The following is a 17,338-nucleotide window of genomic DNA, read 5'->3' as shown; positions in this document are numbered from 1 at the left end:
CACATGCCCAAACCATCTAGTCGCATTTTCCGCATCTTGTCTTCCACCGAGGTCACTCCTACCTTGTCCCCAATAACCTCATTTCTTAGCTTGTCGCTTCTGGTATGACCACACATCCATCTTAACATTCTCATTTCAGCAACTCTCATCTTTTGAACGTGAGATACCTTAACTGGCCAACACTCCGCCCCATATAACATAGCCGGTCTAACCACCACTTTGTAGAACTAATATGATTATATATGTAACATCAAAATTAAAAAGCGTAAAATCTAGCAAATTGAATTATTATTATTATAAAAAAATTTACTCATACGAATAGATTATTCTCAAATTCAATGAATTTTTTTTCTAGTATGATCAATATGTAACATCAAAATTAAAGAACGTAAAATCTAGCAAATTGAAGAAGGGTGAGATTGAAATTGTTGTTGTTGTAATATGTCAAAGTCTTCAACAAGTGGGAGAACATAATAGGAAAACTTTAGTAAATGTATACTTTGGGAGAACATAATATAAATTTATATATAATATACATATTTATCCACAATTAGATGGCAAAAGAACTTGGGCTGTAATTTTCTCAGCGTAATTGGAGTGGATAACACATTACATGAACCCCAAACCAAAAAAAGGCCCAACTCTATTGTCAAAAGTCTTTCACCCGCCAACTTCCACAAACAAAGAACGCCTTAAACCCTGCGAATTTGGCCGTGAACGTCGTCCTCATACACTCTAAATGCACTGTGTCCTTTACTGATACAGTATATCTTTAATGGCGAAAATGGATATTGATGGGCAGGTCGAAGAGGCTGCAAGGCGTGTACAGGTCCGGTTCGTAACGAAGTTGAAGTCCCCCTTTAAGGCACCGCCTACTTCCATTGCTATTCCCTCCAACCTCACCCGATTGGGCCTCTCTTCCATTGTCAACAATCTCCTGAAAGCTGGTAACTTTTAGTTCTAACAGATTCTGTCTAGTATTAGTTTTCTTAATTTTGTTAAATGGAATGTGGATCTTATAGCGGACCTTAACTAGTTTATGACTTAGGCGTAGTTGATTTATCGGTTGTGTTTTAAGTTTATTGTGAAAATGGTTCCTTTTTCTGTTGTAGATAAGTAAATTATAACTATAGAGGATACTGGCATTCTTACTGAAGTATATTTTTGTGAACTCATGTTAATTGTCAATTTGGCTTAATTGACTGGCTTACCCCACATGTTTAAGCTATGAGCTTGTAAATTGCTTTAAATGGGTATTTGTTAACCTGCATTGATAAATTGAACAGATTGCTGGTTGTGGTTCGAGAGCTTTGTTTTTATTTAATGGTGCCATATTGAGCTACTTTATCATTAGAAATGACTATCAAATGTTATTATGTCAATTTGGGATCAGAAATGTTTTTACTAGTATGCGTACCTGTCTGTCATTTGATTGTTATTAGGAAAAGATGATTGGAATCCTGAGCCTTTCGATTTTCTCATTGATGGAGAACTGGTCCGCATGTCACTCGAAGAGTTTCTCCTTGCCAAGGGCATTTCAGCTGTAAGTTTCTTTCCTGAAACCACTTCTTGACTGCTAGAATGAACTGTTATGTCTCTTCAGAGCAACTCAAAAATAAAAAGATACTCATGGAAGCCGGTTAATCTTGTTTCCAAAGAAAATATAGAATGAGCTCTATACATTCATGTTAACAATGATTTTAAACACGAACAGAAGTGTGTTTTTGTTGTGTGGCTCCCTTAATGTGTAATGACATTCTGTTTAAAGTCTGTTGCTTCAACTTATATGAGCATAATGGCTGACAGAGAATGATAATAATGAACTCCAGAAAAGGATGAATAGTCAGTCATAAAATAGATACAAGTGGCCTGAGATCAAGCTGAACTCGGACCTACAGTTGGATTGGCTCAAATGCTGTCCCCCATTACTTGTATTTGTTTCTAATTCCACAGCGTCTTCTGGCTGCTGCTAGTGGGATTTTTCTTTTGCATTATTTCATAGGTTTTTATTCTTTTAATGCTTGCAATTGTAGCTCTTATTGGAGTTTTCAGAGTGGTAGAAAAATCCAAATATATACCGACTCCTATTATGTGCTTTTTGCAAGTCCCAACTCCCAAGTATTAAAAGTTCTGTTTCAAAATTGTAGGTAGTGTAGTACCAATCAAATGATCAATACAAAAAGTTGTAGTCAGTGTAATGTAATGTGAAAACATTTTCTTTCGAAATGATAAAGATAGTCAACCTTCACTTACGAGGTGTTTGAAATAATTGTGTGTATACCAAAAATATATACATACCTGAAGGTTCTAGAAGTACTGCTTCTCTGTAATTCGAGTTCCTTCCTAGTTGTTTCTCGTATGTTCTCGTTCACTAGCCAGAAGTGGCTTATTTCACTCACAAGCCGTTGATGTTTTTGACAATACGTTTTACTTATGTTATTAGACATTTATTCAGTGGCTCTTATACTCCTTATTTTGTTTCTTACTGTTTTCTATATCTTTTACAGGAGAAAATATTAAAGATAGAGTACATTAGAGCTGTGGCTCCAAGAAAACAAGAAGAACCATCTTTGCATGACGACTGGGTCAGTGCAGTTGATGGTTCTAATTCTAAGTAAGCATGAGAGTGAATTTTTTCCCAAAAATCTTCAGTGCAATCCTTGTAATATTCTCCGCCTTGTGTCGTTCTTTGTTTAATATATTTAAGATTTAGTGCATGTATGCTTCTAAAAGAACTTCTTTACCGAAAGAGAACATTGGCTTATCCCGAAAAAAATAAAGAGCCTTCATTATATAACTAAATGGAGTGGTTTCATGTCTTGGGCTATTGGATCTCTGTACTTTATACTCCAGGTCTGTTGTGCATTCACTTCACTCATAGATAGATATCTGTTACATACTAGATTACTGAGGACTATATTGTTGATATTATTAATTGTGCTGCTTTTGCTCCAAGTGTTTTTGAGTTAAATTTCATCCTCCATGGGTCCGCCCCCCCCCCCCCCCCTAAAATATTGGATGGTGACAGTTAATAATGTAATAATGGTCTTCTTTCCACACAATGAACTGTTGCCTTAACTGACAAGATGTGCATATTTGTGACCTGTCAGGTTTGTTTTGACTGGATGTTATGATGGTTTAGGAAGGTAATCTGCTGATTGTATATTCTTTTGCTAATTGCATTTTTTTGTTAGTATATCAACCTAACATTGATAGTGTTAATCAGAATATGGAAGGCTGCCGGATTTTGTACACATCTATTGGAGGGCCATAGTGGTGCAGTTACTTCTGTTTGTGTTGTCAACCCAAGAGGTATCAGAGGGGGATAGTTTCTCCTCAGTTGCTCATTTTCTAGCATTATGCTTTACTATCTACTGCCATTATCATTTATCTGTGACACCACATTCATACTCTCACATCTTGTGTTGTCAACCCAAGAGGTATTAGAGGGAGATAGTTTTTCCCCAGTAGCTTGTTTTCTTGCGTTATGCTTTATCTTCTGCTGCCATTATCATTTATCTGTTTATACTCTCACATCACCTGCTTTTGATATTTCTCTTTTTTGGTTAATATTACTTGTTGATATCCATTCTTGCCTTGCAATGCTGAAATACACTGGATACCAAAAACTTTTACCTTCATGACAATCATGTTAACATATAGTTTTAATTTCTCCTGGAGTCTACTTCTCTGTGTTTCATTTCTTCCAGAATTCTGTCTCTGTGTTTATCATATTTATACCTTTTATTTTCTGTAGTGGCTCAAAATGGCGCTGATCAAATAGTAGCTACGGCTTCCAAGGATAGGACACTGCGGCTCTGGAAGGTCACATGATGTGCCTGCACTACTTATAACTCACTGCCTAATTCGTGATCTTCCTCTAATTAGTATTTGTTCGGCTTAAAAGTTTGATGCAGATGAGTCTTCGGATCAGATAAAGAGGATTAGAGCTTTTAAGATTTTACGTGGACATAATGCTTCTGTTCAAAGTGTTGCAGCAAATCCTGCTGGAGATATGGTCGTGCATCTCTTCACTTGATTGATCATTTGAAGCTTTTTAATTACGTAATTGATTATAAGAACTTTTACTGACTCCCTGTATTTATTGTGTTGACAGGTGTGTTCAGGGTCCTGGGATTGCCAAATAGCTCTGTGGCAAGCAAGTGGCTCAGATACAGGTGATGTAGTTTCAGTCAAGAAAAGGAAGAAGGATGCCGAAGAGGAGGATCCTCAAGTTGAAGTATGACCACATTTCCTCACCTATCTAGGTTAAAGATAGAAAAATACATCTATTTCATGCCGCCACGTAATGTATAGAAATCCATGACCTTTTTAATAAGGATAACATGTCTGTTCTAACTTCTACCTTATCCAAAAAAAAGGGTAATGTGTCTGTTCTCAAAACCAGTGAAAAAGAAGGAAAGAACAGTTATGTGTTTACTATTTTGATTTCGAAAACTTTCCAGTGCAAGGCATACGCGTAATAAAACAATCTACTTTTACTTTTTGGCAAAACCTCTTCTTCCCTGAATCCTACTTTGCATCCTTGTCCATCCTACCTCTTGTATGCCACACCCATCCAATTGTCCCACCCTTCTTCCTGCAGTGCCTCCAACTTTGTTGTTGCTACTCCCTCCTTTCCAAATTACGTGACATAGTTTGAACCAGCACAGAGTTTGAGAATGAAATGAAGATTGTTGGTACTTGTGGTCTAAAATATGCCATAACATTTGTGTGGCTGTAAATTTTTTGAAACTTGCAGCTTTAAAACATTCCATCACATAAACTGGAGCTCAAGGGAGTACTTATTCTTCTTCCTTCCCCCTACCTGTCATCCCTATCTGTCCCGTAGCTTCCTTCCTTGTTCCTTATCTACCACCTTTCACCCATATTTCTTCTTTTCAAAGTTGTTTCAGCAACAGTTTTGTGCCAGTCCAACGTGTCTCTGACTTTCTATGTTGTATCTCATTAACAATTGATATTGATTAGCAAAATCTTTTGTCCCTTTTGGTGAAAGACAAACAACCTTCTGATTTCCTTAAATGACAATGTTCATCAATGCAACTGAAGGGCCAAAATAATGTTGAAGTTGATATTTAAAATATGTCAGTCTTTGGCTAGCAGGAGAGGTGTTATATCCTCTTATTACTTCACTCTGAGATTCTAAGTTGCTTGATCTTGTTCTCTCTCTCTCTCTTCCTCTTCTATTGTTTTCTCTTTTTTTTTTAGAAGATTTCTTAATGTTTGTTATTCTAATCTTGTAAATAATTTTCTATCACATCTAATGCTCACAGGAGGAGGCTAAATCTACACTTGTAGGACATACACAATGTGTGTCTACCGTGGTGTGGCCACAAGATGAAACAATCTATTCAGCATCATGGGATCACTCTATTAGAAGATGGGATGTTGAGATGGGCAAGGATTCATTGAACCTGGTGACATGCCATCTCTTTTCTTCTGTTCTTCCAGTCACAACTCTACTTTCATGTGCATGTAGGCTAGTATTTCCTCAAATTACATACATATGGATTGGAGGGGGTGAAATAAATATCAACTTGCAAAAAATGAAATTATGAAAAATTTGTGGAAGGTGTAGCACTTACATATGCTATTCCTAGTGATATTGCTTCCACTTTCTGTCAGAGATAACATTTCTCTTCAGCAGTCGACAATCATATTTTTAAAAATTACACCATCTTGAAGAAAAAGATACCTCCCCATCATGACAAGTAGCCGTTTTTGAACTTTTGTAATGCCAAGATGTATAGTTCTTTTTTTAGTCTATTCCGTTGAGAGCTTGAAACTGTATCGTCCTAAATGTATGGATAATGATCACCTTCCTCTTCAACAGTATTGCAACAAAGTCATTAATTGCCTTGATGTTGGAGGTGAAGGTTCTGCTCTCATTGCTGCTGGTGGTTCTGACTCCATTCTTAGGATATGGGATCCTCGCAAACCAGGTTTCTTTCTTTTTCTGTCCAACTTGCAGAAGCACTTTTAAACACCCACTTGAACTTAAACTCCTTGTCTCTATGTGCTTAAATATCTTTTCTCTGTGTTTATTGTTCAAGTAACTGATGACCTTACATCACACATTGATATATGATTAAAAAAAAAAAACTCTTTCATTTACCGCTTAACAGGTACTTCGGCTCCTGTCTATCAGTTCTCATCACACAGTTCTTGGATATCCACCTGCAAGTGGCATGAAAAGTCATGGTTTCACTTGCTTTCTGCGTCGTATGACGGGAAAGTAATGTTATGGGACTTGAGAACTGCGGTTAGCACTACACTCTTAACGTCTCTATTATTACTAGTACGACTTTTTACAAACACTTACATTTTCTGTTCCTGGGTAAAACAATTTGTATTGCAGTGGCCCCTTGCTGTCATTGACACTCACAAGGACAAGGTACTAAATTTTGCCTTCTTAGATCTGGTTTAAGAGTATTTGTTCTATTACATTAGTATTTCCTAAACATCAGGGTGTCAATACAGGTACTGTGTGTGGATTGGTGGAAAGGTGAAAGTGTAGTCAGTGGTGGGGCTGATTCGAAACTTTGCATCTCTTCTGATGTTTGTGTGTTGTGATGTAGAGGTAAATTACTCTCTTTTTTTGAGATGAGATTCGAGACCAGTTACCTTTCATCACTTAGTTGGGTGAAGTAGAATAGGTTATTAGAAAAAGTTCACTTGGCTAATTTTATATGATTTAACATTTGTTCTTTCAGGATTGATCTCCCCTCGCCTCTCGCAGAGGTGAATGTTCTCCAAAAGATTGATGCAATTTTGCGAATAGAATCGGTTGGGTCAAGCTGAAGTTGTGATAATTTACTTCAGAAACAATTTTGTCTGTGCTAACTGGAAATGGTTTGTATCATATATTCCTGTGAGTGAGAGTGAATTGAAGCTGTATTTCTTGGATGTACCTTCTGCATTTTCTTCCTAAATTTCTACCCTATTGGGGAACACTAATTTCATGTGTTATTAACTGCAAGTTATCACCAAGGAATGTGACGAGATGATTGACATTCTTTCTTTTTTAATTAGAGATTGAACTATTACAATGCAGAACATCTTGAGAGGAAATATTTAAGTAATATTAATAATATTATGCTGTGAAAATGGAAGACAAATCCACAATTAAGCTGTATGTTCACAAAGCACGTGTCAAAGTTTATTATTCTTGGCAAGTCTAAATGTCCAACTCGAAACCGTTGAAGCCACAAAAGAAAAGCCCATGGAATCCAAAACAGCATCTCACCCGGCCCACTAAACTCTAAGCCCTGGGCCCATGAGAATGCAGTTACGTGTACACTACGGTATACGTGCCCCGTAAAAAGCGGACACGCGTCACATGTTAAAGGACCCAACCAGAGATAACCCACTGTAAGCAAAATTAAAGTTTGAAATCCCACGAGGCCACGAAGACTTCGTACAATTGCCTACCCTAACCGCCCCAGCTGTCCCAACCACACAGTATAACATCTTTTTGTGAAAATTAGAAAAATGGTTCATTATATTTGGTGCTATTAACTAAGTCGGCACAAAATATCAGAAATTGCAACATATTAGATATAAAAATGGATTAAAAAATTACATAAATTGCACTCGGTTACGCCAAAATTTGAATTAAACTCAATATAACATAAAACTATAAAATTTGCATTTTCAAATGTAAATTCCCATTAGATATTTTATTCAAAATAAATTTGATAATTAGAATTTAATTTGATAAATATTAAAAGCGTTCATATTTTACAAAGCAAACGATCAAAACTGCTCAAGTGATATACTAAGGCTCGTTTAGTAAAATGTATAAAAAATATTGAATATGATATATTAGTAATGTTGGTATTCTAATATTTGCATCAGTTTTTCTGAGATTATCTCTTACATAGTGTTTGATTTGATGTATTTTTCTAAAATATCCTCCACAAATATAATGAAAAAATAGAGAAATTATATCTTTAATAATGCAAATTAATATCTTAAAATTACCTTTTGCGTTACAGAATATGATGAGTTTTTACATATTAATTATATTTATTTTAATATTAGATAGAGTGTATAATTAATTTAAATAAAATATAAAAATATATAAATTAATACATGTATTATTTTTTTAACGCGTTTGAACGAAGGGACTACTTTTTAACCTACTGCTGAAGATTAAGGGTCTTTTTGTCACATCGTTTTCTCTAGAACTCTCCCTCAAAAGAAGTGAACTACTCATAAGTCATACTAATATACATATGCATTGATTTGAGACGCACCTTTTCTGTAAGAGAAGAGAAAAAGAAAAAGAAAGTTGGTCACGAGGAGAAAGTGAGTGTGTTGACAAGGAATTAAATTAAATGGAGAAAAATGAAGTGATGAAGATGAAAAGTAGTGAAAATCAGGTGATGGACGGTTCAGATATAATGAAGTTAGTTGGAAATGAGGCTGTGTTTAGTAGCTTTGTAGATCATAAGTTTGAAGAACTTGACGTAGACAAAGACGGTAAACTTTCAGCGAAGGAGTTACAACCTGCTGTTGCTGATATTGGTGTTGCTCTTGGTTTACCTACTCAAGGCTCTTCCCCTGAATCTGATCATATCTACTCTGAGGTACTTTCATTTTTCTCTTTAAAAATACCCTATCTTAAATACCATAAAAAACTTGTCTGTTAATTTGTCATGCTTTTGTTGGTTTCTTCTTTCTTTTGATCAGGTTATAATCTTTGCATTTATCGCTATATACCATTTTTCATTTTGATGACCGTCCAGCATTCGCCCACCTCAACTAAGTTGAACGTACAATAACAATTATGGCAAATTTGATACGGTAACTTGGAATATAAAATAACCACCAGTTAAAATGCACTAATACTTGTAAAAAAGATTACACCATCTATAGATAACTTAAAATCCTAGTTGAAAATATATGAAATCTTCATATTAATTATCTACCATCTTTTGATCAACTTTTGGGGATCTTGGAATTTAAGTTGTTCTGTCTGTAATGTTCTTTATTTTTTGATGGAGATTGCCTAGAAATGTTTTTCTTTTTTAACCTTAATTTTTGAATCTGCTGAAAATGATGAGATAGACAGACAAAATTTGGTTGATCCTAATGTATAAAGATTATTCTCAGAGGCATGCTAGTCACACTTTTTTTGGATGGGTACCTGTAAAAGTTCTTTACACTGTCGCTGAATAGAAGTTCAATTCTTCTCTAAATCAAGAAATATGTTGTTACCACTTATGATTGGTAAACTTGTTGTGACTTAGGTTCTTCAAGAATTCACACATGGAAAGCAAGAGAAAGTAAGCAAGACTGAGTTTAAAGAAGTTCTTTCAGATATTTTAGTAGGCATGGCTGCTGGTCTAAAGCGAGATCCAATTGTACTCCTTCGTATGGATGGCGAAGATCTTCTTGAGTTTGTAACAAGTCCTGCATTTGAACCAGAGACGCTTTCCCTGTACTCTGAGTTAGAATTGCCTGATGGATCCCTCAAAGATTATATCATCAAGGCTTTTGAGAAGCTTACGGTTGATCAAGGGATGCCTCCTGCATCAGACTCATGGGTAGTTTATTATTCTCTTTAGTGGTTAACATTCAGTCTAGCTAGGAATTTTATGATATCAGTTCACATAAATTTGGTAACTTGCAAAACGTGACAAATTAACAGTTACAAGTAAAATCTTTTAAATTGTCAGTGTATATAGAAGCTAAGACGATAAGAAATATTTTAGGCATGATATCTATTCTTACCCGGGCTAATATGTTATTGCTCACTGATTCATAAAGTTGCTGCTTACTAGCCCGTGTAACTTCTTTGTTACACATTTCTATTTATGACGAGTTCTTTAGTTTACTAATTACTAGAGCATATTACTTTGTTATTATCTTGTTCTGTAGGTAATGAGTAATGTGGTGGAGCCAGTAGTTGAATCCTGCATTGGAGTATCTAATGAGCAACCTGTTACACAAGAGACATTTTTGGCTGAATTTAAGAAAGTTGCGGAGAGTGCTGCTCAACGTCTCAAGGAGCAGCCAGTGATTGTTGCTCACAGCGAGAACACATTTGATGGAAGTGGGATTAAAAGACTATTGTCTAACAAGTTTGAATTGGATAAGGTATGTGCATATCATCCATAGAGTTCTCTCCTGGACCTAATAATATATAGTAACTTATCATACTACAAGAAATGAAACTTCGTAGGGACTAAAGTCATACAAGAAGTGGAAAAGTCGCGACAAAAGACTTTTCCTAGTGGCCTGAGGGTCGTCGTATTCTTGCATCTCTTTGTATTCAGCTGTTTGTCTATGGTGCAGACTTTGGATTCTGCCTTAAAGACTATACCCCGAGATCGCCATGGGAAAATGTCAAAGGAATACATACGAGTTGCACTCGATGTTCTTGCACCATCAGCTGGATTACCCCCCATTGGTGGTGTTGACCAGGTATTTGTCAACTAAGGATTTAACTTATATGCACTAACAATATCAGCGTTTTAAACATATTGTAGCCAATAATGTACCTAAATTTTCAAGTTACTAATCTAATCAGTGTAGAAGTTAAACTCGTCAACTAATACATCACATTTTTTCTTTTATTAAAAGCTAGGCTTGTGTATGATATAGTTGTATCCCCCGTGTTTGCAGATGGATAAGGTCATAAAAGAAGTCTGTAAGATGTTGGATGCCGATGATGGGAAGATGGTTAAAGAGGAAGACTTCAAGAGGTTGTTGACAGAAATACTGGGAAGCATGATGCTGCAATTAGAAGGGAATCCAGTCTCGGTGTCCACGAACTCTGTTGTGCACGAGCCTCTTGCTTCTGCTTCTACACTCTTGCAGCCTCCATCTAATTCTGAGATGTAACTGATCTTATGGAACTAGACAAAAAAGAATAACAGGGGATGTATGATGTAAATTTCTGTTAAAATGAAAGGCTGAGAGATACTGTCTTACTAATACAGCATCCATTTCAGCAATTAATAGTGTCACTTGGTCTTTGACTACTTTAAATATTGAATGAGTAATCTTATTCTCATAATACTTTAAATCAGTGCCCGTTTAAATAACTTAGTGGGCGTTTGGCCGTGAAAATAATAAAAAGAAAATTCACTTTTTTGGAATTTTTAATCATCAACTATTGGCAGAGTAATTTAACAACTTCATTCAAATAAATCATAAGCATAGGCCATCATCATATTTGCTACTCCCTTTGTCCTCATTTATGCGAAGGTTTTTGATTGAACGCGGAGTTCAAGAGGAGAAAAAAGAAAGAATTTTTTTAAATTTATAGTCTAAAATAACTCATAAAATTTTACATTATCATTTCAATAAGGGTAAAATAAAAAATTTGAAGTTAAGTTGTTACTAAACATGAAACGTTGTCATTCTTTTTCTAACCTACTAAAAAGGGAATAGTTTTACATAAATTGGACGGAGGGAGTACTACTTTGTGAAAACATAAAGGTGCAAGCACATGTGAGATGGTGAAGAAAAAGAAAATTCAGCTTTACTGATAGTTTCAAAAAGACTTTTGTGACTATTCAGAATATTGTGTGACGTTGCGATTCTGGTTTTGACGGGATGGATAACATCGTCCACCTTTATCTAGAGGTCTGAATTGTACATGTGGTGTGAATCTAGATGAGTCGGCCAGTGATTTCTGATACGGAATGCAATGTGGAATTTTGACAATCATGATCAAACCTATTTTAGGTTCCAAGATCAAGATTCGTGTTTTGTCTGCAAGTGTGAGGTCATTCTGTGACTCATACATGAATAATAAAATGTTGATGCAGGAGTAAGTCAACTATGTGATTAGAGCTGACATTTGGAGGATAAGTAGTAAATTTTGAATTTATTGATCTATCAAGGATGTAAGCTTTTCATGTTTAGTCATAAAAAAACTTGTATTCCTCGAAATCTCAACTAAAGTAAAGTTTAGTTTATTAATTGTCCTTAACAGAAATTAGATAATATTGGAACTTCTGGAAGGATAACTCATGCTTTGTTTACCTTTCTTGCATATTGCATGTTTGCGTCCATACCAAAAGGATGTTGAAAAGGACAAAAAGTCCTCCCGAAGATTTCTTTTATTGGTTAAATATACAAATAACATGATTTAGTAGTTAGTTGAGTATCTTAGAAAAAAGTTCATTTTGTCCTTTTTGATTCTGTTAACATTCTGTTGATATTTCCAATGGTCTTCTGCTTTGTTTTAACCAAACATTGTGGATTTAGTTCCAAGAAGGAATGCACTACAAACTATTAGAATCTTCTTTTCTACTATCATTATACTTGATGAAAAGTTTTGTCTCATTATATGTCCCATTCTCTACTTTTGAAGAACTATATTTCTGTTCCAAAATGCTTTTTTCAGAAAGGTTCATGGACTTGATCAGTTTTGGACCTGGGTGTTTTCCCCTGATGTTGGTATTGATAATTACTATGTGCAATCTTTCAGGTAACACCCTTTTCCTTTCTTCTTTTTGCTTCTGTTTTGGAAATAGTAAATACCTTAGCCACTTGTTTTTCTGTTAAGTTGGGTGCTTTTTCTTCATTCCAGATTGCTATGATCCTCTGGATCCTATTGGAAATATATCAGTTACGTATGACATTGTTAGATGGACAGAAGATGGTTACCAGGTTAGGAAAATAATTCTTAGAAGTACTTCCAATATTTTAGTATTTTAACTATGACATTTGAACAAGTTCGAAAGCCTATGGAGTTGAGCTACCTTTTGGGATTGAGTAGGGCTCCACATACATTTTCTTAACACGATATTAGAGTCATTATCCACGCTCCATTACCAGGCCTGGGCGTGCATTTGGGAGAGGAGGGGAAGGTTCACCTCATGAGCTAGCTTTGGAGGTTCAGTCCATAGTTCATTTTCCTAGTAGTTTCATTGAGGCCAAAGTTTATATATATCCATCAGTTTAAATATTAGTAATTTTTTGCTATCTAACTTGACTATAATGCTTAAGGCAAGGATAACCATTCAAAACTACTACCAGTATAGACACATTGAGAAACCGGGCTGGCAACTAGGGTGGACATGGGCAGCTAATGAGGTTATTTGGTCAATGTCCGGTGCTTTTGCCACTCAACAAGGGAATTGTTCAGCCTTCAAGTCCGAAATTCCACATTGTTGCAAGAAAAATCCTATTATAGTAGACCTGGCGCCAGAAGCTCCACCAGAGAAAAGATCAGATGGTTGCTGTCATGGTGGATTTCTTGCTGCCTCAGCTATCAATCCTTCCAATTCTTTTGCGTCCTTTGAGATGAAAGTTGGAAACTTAGGGGGAAATTATATAGTTCACAGGCCTCTAAATCTCACTCTAATGGCTCCAAGACCTGGTTATACTTGTGATGAATATGTGGACACAGATCCAACAACATCTTCGGTTATAGAAGGACAAAGACAAGAACAAGTAATCAGTAAGTATTCTATTTGGAACTTATACTACTAATGTAATTAGTATAGAGGAAGCAAATCTAGAAGTTGAGAAGAGCTTGTTTCTAGATTTAAGTGTTCACAGTAGAATATTAGATTGGCCATTAAATCCCTTTTCTTCTTTGTTGTTGCATTCAGGGACATGGAAATCAACATGCACCTACTCAACTTTCTTGGCCAATAAATCGCCGAACTGTTGTGTTTCTCTTTCAACATTTTACAATCCTGAGGTGACACCATGCAATTTATGTAGCTGTGGATGTAAATTAGCTGACAATGAGGCAAAATCATGCATTGGGTTGGTAACTAAGCAAAACTGTCTTTTAATAGGATGAAATACTTCAATTTTGCCCATTTTGCATAGATTGCTGATTTGTTGTGGTTTATATACGTGGAACAGACAAAGTTCGTCATCACCATATGAGCGCGAGTTACTTCAGTGCACTGATCATATGTGTCCACTTCGGGTTCACTGGCATATTAAGAAGAATTACAGGAATTATTGGAGGGTGAAACTCACTGTTTCCAATTACAACTTAGGTAAAAACTATTCGAACTGGAATGTGGTAGTCCAACATCCTGGTTTTAGCCAGCAGTCAACTGTCTTCAGCTTCAACAATACAATGCTCCCTACCGTTGGTGTTCCAGGTATTTGCTCTACATTAAAGTCGCACTACACAGTAATTGAACTTTATCAACTATGACAGTAAAATCAAAAAGAATTTTTCACATTGAAGTAACTGAACCACTTCAATAGTAAGTCACAAAACTCTACCAAAGTTACGTTGATGAATGATGGGTAGGTTTTGTCGTTATAGTGAGTGAAGTTCAATAACTTTAATGTGGCACGAAGTAATTTTGTAACTTTATTATTATAGTGGATAAAGTTCAGTGACCAAAACATGAAATTTAACCCAACTTTGATCATGAGTGATTAGACATCAAGTTTGTTTTTTACTTGTTCTTATGTGGTTATATTGATGTTAATGCAGATGAAGTTGCACTCTTTTGGGGTTTAGACTTCTACAACGACGCTTTGTTGCAAGCTGAAGAGAAGCAAGTGGGATCTGTGGCGACAGAGATACTTTTACTAAAGGACATGAGCTCATTTACACTTAGTAATGGATGGGCATTTCCAAGGAGAGTATATTTCAATGGTGAGAACTGTGAAATGCCTCTTCCACAGGCTTTCCCTATGCTTCCAAATAGTTGTTCAAAGGAAAAACGTTGTAGTAGCCATCTCTCTGTTCTACTGTCGATATATTTGATTTACAAAACACTTAATTTCTGGTCCTAGATCAAGATTTTGCATCTTCCACCTTAACATTACCTTCATCTCACCTCATTGCTCCTATTTGATATGCCGAAGGTGAGAAATCATCAATCAAAGTAAATGCAGCTTCCTTGGCTTAAAAGACGGAACCTTATTGAAGTGTTATTCCATTTTTTGGCTCTTGGGTAGAATTCCAAAACTATGGACCATGGTAACATTATTGGTTTGAGACCTTTGACATATGATTAACTAGTACATGCTTGCTCACAAATGTATTCAAGAATACCAATGAACAAGGGGGAACATTGGTTGTAATTGGCTCCAGTTCTTATTGCTATTCCGTCCTATTTTAGACAAATTCCAACCTCTCTCATGTGTTTCTTTATTTGATAATTTTTTCATAAATTTTATTGAAGTACAATTAACTAATTGACATTGCAAAAATATAGTCTAAAATTTATATTACAAATCTTTAGCGTTCAAAATACAATTCTGTATACAACAATATACATCTAGTATACAATAATATACAAAACTTTCATATTTTGTTTTACAAAAATATTTGAAAACCTGATATATACCAATATACAATATTATATAAAATTACAAGAGGTATTCATGCATCCATATACAATAATATATAATTTTATTTACTATTTTATAAACGGAATTTTGTCAAGCTTCGCCGGTTGATTTATCTCAAATAGAAAGATGGAATCTTTTGAAAATTCGGGGAGAGGTACATCTAGTGATGGCATATTATCCCCAATAGGTGAGACATCATAAATCAAAACAAAATTTGATTGGATTTTTTTTTTTGAAAATTATTGGCAGTTTGTTTTTGGAATTTTGCTATAGTAATCATGTTTGTAATATGTGATATTTCAAAGTTATGGATGGAATTTCGGGACGATTCCCGCTGGATTCATCTCTGAATCTATTATTTTGCTATGAATTTGAATTTTTGAAAGTGTTTAGACGTCGGGAGAGGGTTGTAGTACATGACAACCCTACAGGACCCTTAATATAAGCCAGTGTTTTAAAAGGCGGGGGCGTGAAGCTAGGCGTTTTACTTAGTATAGGAAGAGGCGTAAGCCTCGAGACGTGGGGCGTAAGCCCTATGGATCTTTAAATTGTTAATTTACAATATGGTATAATAATATAATAACACAAAATTATTAAAATACATAAATAGTTTGAAATAATTACAAGTATGATTTTGGAAACTAATAGAAAATAAAACTTCTAACATGACTATATAAGTATAAATAAGTAAATTTTACCTAAATCCTATAGTGATTCTTCCCAATTATAAATAAGTAAATTTTATCTAAATTTCATAATGACTCTTCCCAATTACACTCTATCCTTACTCCTTTAAAAATTACCTGAAATCCATTTTTTTTGTGGAATTCGGATACATCATGTATGTCCTGATACATCGCGTAAAGTGATGTTTCCGACGAATTCATAGCGTAAAGTGATGTATCCGACGTCCTGATACATCACGTAAAATATGTATCTGACTGATATATTGCGTAAAGTAATGTATCTGATGTCCTAATACATTCCGTAAAATATTGTATCCGATCGATACATCGCGTATAGTGATGTATCAGAGTACGAATTTTTATAATTTTTTTCAAATGGTAGGAAATTTTAGATAATATGGTAAAATAAGGTGTGTATTTAGATAATTTTTTCTATAAATAATCTAATATCTTAACTTTCTTATAATAAAAGAATCATTATTTCTCAATTTTTTTATCATACTATACAATTTAACCTCCTAAAAGAAAATAATCAATAAAACTTATTAGTATTATAATAAAAACATCACTCCATCATCAATAAAAATAAAATTACGTTCAAATAGCTAAATAAAATGTGATAATTTTGAGACATATAACAAAATCACAAACACCAATGATAAGTGAAAAAGTAAAATTCCGCTACGTATTTTTAAAAGAAATGTTAAGTAATATATAATCACCTTTATAGTGTTACCAAATAGTAAAAATATGATACTACAACTTGTTATTTGAGTTACTCTTAATCTTCTCATCTCTATAGATTAAAAATTATTAAGTATCATTCATTTATTCAAGAATTATGAGGGTTTACAGTGTTAACTAAAGATTTTAATACAATTTATGTAAGATCTGTTAGGCGAGCCCGAGTGTTGGGCATGCTTAAGGCGTAAAGCCTTACAGAACTAAGTCCCACACTTAAGTTTTGGGGCGTTTTGAGCCCTGCCCCAGGGCGAGCCCCGAAGCGAGTCTCAATAGAGTCTTTTAAAACACTGATATAAGCACAAACCTTTTAAGTAATATTTTATTTCTTTCTTTCAAAAGAGTCTTCCAAATTTATCAACGGTTAAATGAATGAGAAAATAGACAAATGCCCCCTCAATTTATTATTGGATTTTCAACTACACACTTATATTTCACGGAGGTCCTATTACCCCCCTAAACCTTTTAAAAGTGGAATACATATCCCCTTAAAAAGTCACAACCAAATCTGTATTAAGTGGTGAACTGGACGCGCCCCTACCACGTAATACTGTCTTTTTAAAAAAAAAAAAAATAATTCTATTTTCTATTAT

At 34.9% G+C, this 17,338-nt stretch overlaps 3 protein-coding genes across 3 annotated transcripts; all 3 read left to right on the top strand.

The window, feature by feature from the left end:
• The first annotated feature begins 732 nt into the window (after positions 1 to 732).
• On the top strand, positions 733 to 7,036 carry LOC129885360 (ribosome biogenesis protein WDR12 homolog). The gene is made up of 14 exons (XM_055959608.1): positions 733 to 947; positions 1,443 to 1,543; positions 2,508 to 2,614; positions 3,111 to 3,146; positions 3,227 to 3,312; positions 3,758 to 3,825; positions 3,908 to 4,018; positions 4,118 to 4,240; positions 5,295 to 5,438; positions 5,855 to 5,963; positions 6,147 to 6,283; positions 6,380 to 6,415; positions 6,502 to 6,601; positions 6,735 to 7,036. Exons 1-13 carry the CDS (start codon positions 776 to 778, stop codon positions 6,592 to 6,594), a joined length of 1,323 nt encoding a protein of 440 aa, XP_055815583.1. The 5' UTR covers positions 733 to 775; the 3' UTR covers positions 6,595 to 6,601; positions 6,735 to 7,036.
• A 1,190-nt stretch (positions 7,037 to 8,226) lies between these two features.
• LOC129885359 (uncharacterized) lies at positions 8,227 to 10,997 on the top strand. The gene is made up of 5 exons (XM_055959607.1): positions 8,227 to 8,612; positions 9,276 to 9,572; positions 9,907 to 10,125; positions 10,324 to 10,452; positions 10,654 to 10,997. Exons 1-5 carry the CDS (start codon positions 8,361 to 8,363, stop codon positions 10,870 to 10,872), a joined length of 1,116 nt encoding a protein of 371 aa, XP_055815582.1. The 5' UTR covers positions 8,227 to 8,360; the 3' UTR covers positions 10,873 to 10,997.
• A 1,155-nt stretch (positions 10,998 to 12,152) lies between these two features.
• On the top strand, positions 12,153 to 15,118 carry LOC129884454 (COBRA-like protein 1). Its single transcript, XM_055958750.1, has 6 exons — positions 12,153 to 12,469; positions 12,572 to 12,651; positions 12,991 to 13,444; positions 13,599 to 13,758; positions 13,861 to 14,108; positions 14,453 to 15,118. Exons 1-6 carry the CDS (start codon positions 12,259 to 12,261, stop codon positions 14,755 to 14,757), a joined length of 1,458 nt encoding a protein of 485 aa, XP_055814725.1. The 5' UTR covers positions 12,153 to 12,258; the 3' UTR covers positions 14,758 to 15,118.
• The last annotated feature ends 2,220 nt before the right edge of the window (positions 15,119 to 17,338 follow it).

The sequence above is a fragment of the Solanum dulcamara genome, chromosome 4 (assembly GCF_947179165.1).
Source record: "Solanum dulcamara chromosome 4, daSolDulc1.2, whole genome shotgun sequence".
NCBI classification, from domain to species: domain Eukaryota; kingdom Viridiplantae; phylum Streptophyta; class Magnoliopsida; order Solanales; family Solanaceae; genus Solanum; species Solanum dulcamara.
This window is presented reverse-complemented; position numbering and strand designations above follow the sequence as displayed.

Bases quoted from the DNA above. Each gene is read 5' to 3' on its own strand.
- LOC129885360 (XM_055959608.1), top strand. From the start codon at position 776: ATGGCGAAAATGGATATTGATGGGCAGGTCGAAGAGGCTGCAAGGCGT. The intron at 5,439-5,854 runs GTGACATGCCAT...CCTCTTCAACAG, and splicing joins GCAAGGATTCATTGAACCTG to TATTGCAACAAAGTCATTAA. The intron at 6,416-6,501 runs GTACTAAATTTT...GTGTCAATACAG, and splicing joins TTGACACTCACAAGGACAAG to GTACTGTGTGTGGATTGGTG.
- LOC129885359 (XM_055959607.1), top strand. From the start codon at position 8,361: ATGGAGAAAAATGAAGTGATGAAGATGAAAAGTAGTGAAAATCAGGTG. The intron at 8,613-9,275 runs GTACTTTCATTT...GTTGTGACTTAG, and splicing joins CTGATCATATCTACTCTGAG to GTTCTTCAAGAATTCACACA. The intron at 10,453-10,653 runs GTATTTGTCAAC...CCGTGTTTGCAG, and splicing joins CCATTGGTGGTGTTGACCAG to ATGGATAAGGTCATAAAAGA.
- LOC129884454 (XM_055958750.1), top strand. From the start codon at position 12,259: ATGCACTACAAACTATTAGAATCTTCTTTTCTACTATCATTATACTTG. The intron at 13,445-13,598 runs GTAAGTATTCTA...TGTTGCATTCAG, and splicing joins AAGACAAGAACAAGTAATCA to GGACATGGAAATCAACATGC. The intron at 14,109-14,452 runs GTATTTGCTCTA...ATGTTAATGCAG, and splicing joins CCCTACCGTTGGTGTTCCAG to ATGAAGTTGCACTCTTTTGG.